General features: G+C 33.2%; 1 protein-coding gene across 1 annotated transcript; it reads left to right on the forward strand.

Annotated features, from left to right (window-relative positions):
- Window positions 1-494: 494 nt before the first annotated feature.
- On the forward strand, window positions 495-4,829 carry LOC107609715 (laccase-3-like). Its single transcript, XM_016311732.3, has 6 exons — window positions 495-608; window positions 740-891; window positions 1,732-1,976; window positions 2,095-2,223; window positions 2,506-3,462; window positions 4,430-4,829. The coding sequence occupies exons 1-6, from the start codon at window positions 495-497 to the stop codon at window positions 4,558-4,560; spliced, it is 1,728 nt and encodes a 575-aa protein (XP_016167218.1). The 3' UTR covers window positions 4,561-4,829.
- Window positions 4,830-5,627: the final 798 nt, after the last annotated feature.

The following is a 5,627-nucleotide window of genomic DNA, read 5'->3' on the forward strand; positions in this document are numbered from 1 at the left end:
GCATCATAGATACATCTAAACCACAGAACTCAGCATCTTCTGTTCCACAGTTGTGTTTGTGCTAGTGGGTGCACCAAATCCTCTTTCATTTGTGGTTAGACTAACTGTCCTTAACTATGTTTATACAAAAATATAAAAATTAAAAATTAAAAAATACAACTACTATGTTAAAATATTAGAACTACGTTGACTCATCATTTAATTTCCCTTTCATCTTAACTTAGAGAAAATTTTCTATGTAACTGTAGTAATTCAACAGTATTAATCAATAGGAATTAAATAATTGTGAGAAATTAGAGTAAATATCATATAATTGTGATAATGGGTAGTCATCTATGAAGATTTGGCTAATGGTTGACTGTGTAATATCTTTGATTAATTTTTATTTATATTAAAATTCAAAAGAAGACAAGAGATTTACTCTTGACATTTTCCGCTTCGTCACTCTATAAATAGCTGCGGTTCAAATGAAATAATGCATAACGCATTCAACAATGGAAACCAATCAGTTACCTTGCAAGTCAAGCTTCTCTCTGCTCTTATTTTTCCTACTTACTATCATTGCTTTCCATGCTACAAATGCAGAGCATCAATACCATGAATTTGTTGTAAGTATTAATTAATTTTGGCTTAGTGATAATTGTTCATTTTTGAACCAATTTTTTGCAGTATTTGTAATAATAAGTAATAACTGGAATATATAATATAATGCATGCATCATTATGGTTAATTGGAACAGATCCAAAGAACACCAGTGAAGAGGCTGTGCAAGACACAAAGCATACTCACTGTAAATGGACAGTTTCCAGGCCCAGCAATTGAAGTAAGAGATGGTGATTCACTTGCAATCAAAGTAGTCAATGCTGGACCTTACAATATCTCTATCCACTGGTAAATTATATATTAACTCTAATTACAGCATTAGTTCCTTTGATAAAATGATCATTTAATTAATGACACCTGAAAATTTGGTTTCAATAGACAATTTTACCCAAATAAGGTAGAAAATTTATATTTTGATGAATAACTTGACAATTTATTCTAGAATAAAATGAAACATTATAATCTTCTCATATTACAAGGTAACTACTAATATTTAAGATGTTATATTGCTTGTTAATTAATGATTTAAGAACTAAAATAATGATTTATTATTCTAAATTTTCATGTTTAAAGCTTTTACACTTAAATGTAATTTCATATTATCCTGTGTAAAAGAATGATCAAAAATAGTATTTGTACATCAAAATCAATCATTAAAATAAGTCATTATGTATTTATATATAAATATATATGTAGTTTAACTTATTTTTAATGTATATTTTGTATTTTAATGTGTATTTTATTTCGGAGGCTGATTTTAGTGTATATTTAGTATGGTTGAAGAATCATAAATATAGATATCTAATTGTATATTATCACATCAATAAAAGTAATTAATATTTAATCACTACTTAAAATGTCATTTAAATGCATAAATTGAATCATCAAGTAAAATTTTTTACACTACGATTGTATTAAAATTAAACGGATAAAAATTAATTTTATACACATGATCTTCTCATTTATTGTTGCTAACTAAAGTCATATTAAATAAATCACAATTTGTTCAAGATTATTCTATAGCCCTTGTAATTTGTAAACAACAAATATCAGAACTTAGGTATTGTCTAACTAGAAAAAACCGACTACATACATTTTGATTTATACAATATGGGTTGTGATGGTCAGGCATGGATTGAGGATGCTGAGAAATCCATGGGCAGATGGACCAAGCTATGTGACTCAATGTCCTATCCAACCTGGGGGAAGTTACACATACCGTTTTACAATACAAAACCAAGAGGGAACCCTTTGGTGGCATGCTCACACTGGCTTCCTACGAGCCACTGTTTATGGTGCTTTCATTATCTACCCGAAACAGGCTTCTTCCTATCCATTCACTCGGCCAAAGAGAGAATTTCCCATCCTTCTTGGTAAAATATATCTTCAACTATCTCTTATTTTTCAAAATATTAGTTGCACTGTAAAAGTTTTCATGGATAAAACAAAACATTCAGCTTAACACACTAAACTGTGATTTATTGTGCACAGGGGAATGGTTTGATAGGGATCCTATGGCTCTCTTAAGGCAGACACAGTTAACAGGAGCTGCTCCAAACGTGTCTGTTGCTTACACCATCAACGGTCAACCCGGAGATCTCTACAGATGTTCTAGTCAAGGTTTGCAACTATAGTTAGTTTACTTTGTTATTATTAAAATCTAGCCAGTATTTAACCAGTAAAAAAAAAGTGAATAATCTTACATTATAGATAAAATCTCACACTATTAAAAACACCAATGATAATTACAAATCATAAAATTTACTGGCCTTCTAACACTCTTCAAACTTTTCTGTTACTTGTTAAATACTAGCCAAATTTTAATAAAAGTGTCCCTAAACTTCATATTCTATGCCAACTTTCTGGTAACTAACTATATCTGAGTCAAAATTCCAAGTGCAGAAACCGTGCGTGTTCCGGTAGATGTAGGCGAGACGATTCTGCTAAGAATCATCAACAGTGCCCTGAACCAAGAACTCTTCTTCTCAATAGCTAATCATAGAATGACAGTTGTCGGCACAGACGCGGCATATACGAAGCCTTTCAACACCGGAGTCATCATGATAGGACCCGGCCAGACAATCAACGTCCTCGTCACGGCCAACCAGCCTCCCGGCCGCTACTACATGGCGGCGCGCGCATACCAAACAGCCATGAACGCCGCCTTCGACAACACTACCACCACCGCCATCCTCAAATACAAATCCGCCAGCTGCAGCAGAAAAGGACCAGCACCGCGGCCAATTCTTCCCGCATTGCCAGCTTTCAACGACACCGCCACCGCCACCGCATACACGTCGGGAATCAGAGGAATGTCAAAGATTAACGTCTTCACAGACGCTGCTGATGCGAATTTGTTCTTCACAGTTGGATTAGGCCTAATTAATTGTACAAATCCTAATAGTCCCCGGTGCCAGGGACCAAACGGAACGCGATTCACAGCAAGCATTAACAATAATTCTTTTGTTCTTCCAAGGACAACCTCCTTAATGCAGGCTTACTACCAAGGAATACCCGGCGTGTTCACGACGGATTTTCCTCCTGTGCCGCCGCAGCAATTCAATTACTCCGGCAACGTTCCGCGGGGCCTGTGGACGCCTACGCCGGGAACTAGGCTCCTGAAGTTGAAGTATGGGACACGGGTGCAACTTGTGTTCCAAGATACAAATATTGTTACTACAGAGGACCACCCCATGCACATTCATGGCTTCCATTTCTTTGTGGTTGGATCTGGTTTTGGAAACTTTAACCCTTCGACGGATCCTGCAAGGTTTAACCTGGTTGATCCGCCCGTCAAGAACACCATTGGAACGCCTCCTGGAGGATGGGTGGCCATTCGATTCGTCGCCGATAATCCAGGTAAGATTGATAACATTATTTTTTTTGAAAATTAAGAGTCAAGCTCCAATCCAAAACCTCTAAGTGGTTATTTGAAATATAGTTCGTTGATAAGATTGATAACATTATTGACATTGAAAAATTTATTAGAAAAAATAATCAGTTTAGTCTTTGAAGTTACACTTCAATCTTAATTTAGTGTTTGAAGTTTCAATTGCCTCAATTTAATCTCTAAATTTTTCAATTGACTTTGTGACGAAAACTATTCGAGAGACTAATACGATTAAAATTTGAAAAGTTTAAGAACTAAATTGAAGCAATTAAAATATTCAAAGACTAAATTAAAACTCGAATGTAACTTCAGAAACAAACGAAATATTTTCTCAAATTATTATTTTGATTTTCGAAAATATTAATTTGCTGCATTAAAAAATCTCAAAAAGATTGTTTCTGTACAAAATTCTCCTAAAATTTGAAATTTTTTAGTCTAAGAAAATTTTTAGTGGGATAATTTAATCTGACAAATATTTTAATTTATAATTTTTATTTTGTTAAACATATTTATCTTAATTTCAATTGTCTTTATATAAAGACATAATAAGTTTCTGATAATTTTTAAAATTCTCATATATTAGTTTCTATATAGATGAATAGTTTTATGTGAAGACTGATTTTATTTAATGAAATAAAAGTTTGAAAACTAATTTAATATTTTAGAAATTGAAATGAATCAACTAATTTTTAAAAGCTAAACTTAATTTTATTCAAATGAAAGATTGAAGCATAAGAAAATATTTCGGATAGAATAAGAAAATTATAATTTTTTAGGGGATTATTTTGTTAGCAAATTAAACTAACCTTTTAAGGTTAAACGATGATTTACTCATTGAATTCATTATCCTCAAGAACATGTATTATTATCACTGCACTAATTAATTTATGTTTCTGTTTTTTTTTTTTTTTTTTTCGTTATGTTGTTGAAATGCAGGAATTTGGTTCTTGCACTGTCACATAGACTCACATCTGAATTGGGGACTGGCAACTGCACTTTTGGTAGAGAATGGAGTTGGCCCATCACAATCAGTGATTCCACCACCACCTGATCTACCTCAATGTTAAAACATCACAAGAAATCACCATTGTTCACACACAAATTTCCTTGTTCCTCAATTGTTGTTTTCACGTTATTACATTAGCTCTTTCTAAATTCTTAGCCAAATTAGACACTATTGTTTTTTTTTTTTTTTTTGTCATAGTTGTTTCGAAGGTCCATAACTGGTGGACAATGTTATAGTAAGCAGCTATCATAGCGTATCATTTTTCTTGACTGGGTGTAAGTTCAATGTCTTTGAAGAAAAATATTTAAAAAATGTGTGATTTCTTAAACATTAGTATCAAGACTTTTCCTTTTGATCGCTACTTCATTATATGCAAATTCCACATTCACAAGTACCATCTAAATGTTTTTCTTATTTTTCATCAATTGAAATCCGTCTCACTTGTAATTAATTCAAATTTATAAACAAGAATAAGAGTTAAACAACTATTTTTATCCACGAAAATTTTAAACATTGACAAATTTACCTATCAAAAAAAATTTAAGTTATATCCATAAAAAATAGGTTTTATACGATAAAATTATCCAAATATCAAAAAAATATATAAAAATTTTAAATTATTCTTTTCCTAACTCTAATTATCCAGATCTCTTTGTCCCTTTTAATCCCCACCACCTCACTCCTCAAATATCAACACCTCCTTTCTCAAATTTTAATCTTCCTTTTATTCTTTTCATAGATTTTACCATCTCTTTCACCACCACTACCACCAAATTTAAGAGATATGAAAAAAGAGACACTTGCATTCATCAAGAGTATTACTGCAACCTGACTCCAAGGACGTCCGTTGCCATGAAAATAGAGCTTGCGCATCTCCAATCTCTCTACCAAGATCATTGTTGTCATTGCCTACGAAAAGGCTCCCTTGCCACCTGAGATCCTCCAATCTTGCCTTCTATCACTGTTCCACCCTTCTGTTTCTATTGTCCAAACTGCCGATTTTGATCTCAGCTCCATCTCGAGCTTCAGCTCCTCTGTTCCTCGGAATGGTGGGTACTCGCGGAAATTTATCCACCGGGGGTAGATACGGGGATGATTTTGTATCCGCAGAGACGGGGATGAAGCCCC

Source organism: Arachis ipaensis, chromosome B7 (assembly GCF_059453495.1).
Source record: "Arachis ipaensis isolate K30076 ecotype BB chromosome B7, ASM5945349v1, whole genome shotgun sequence".
NCBI classification, from domain to species: Eukaryota; Viridiplantae; Streptophyta; class Magnoliopsida; order Fabales; family Fabaceae; genus Arachis; species Arachis ipaensis.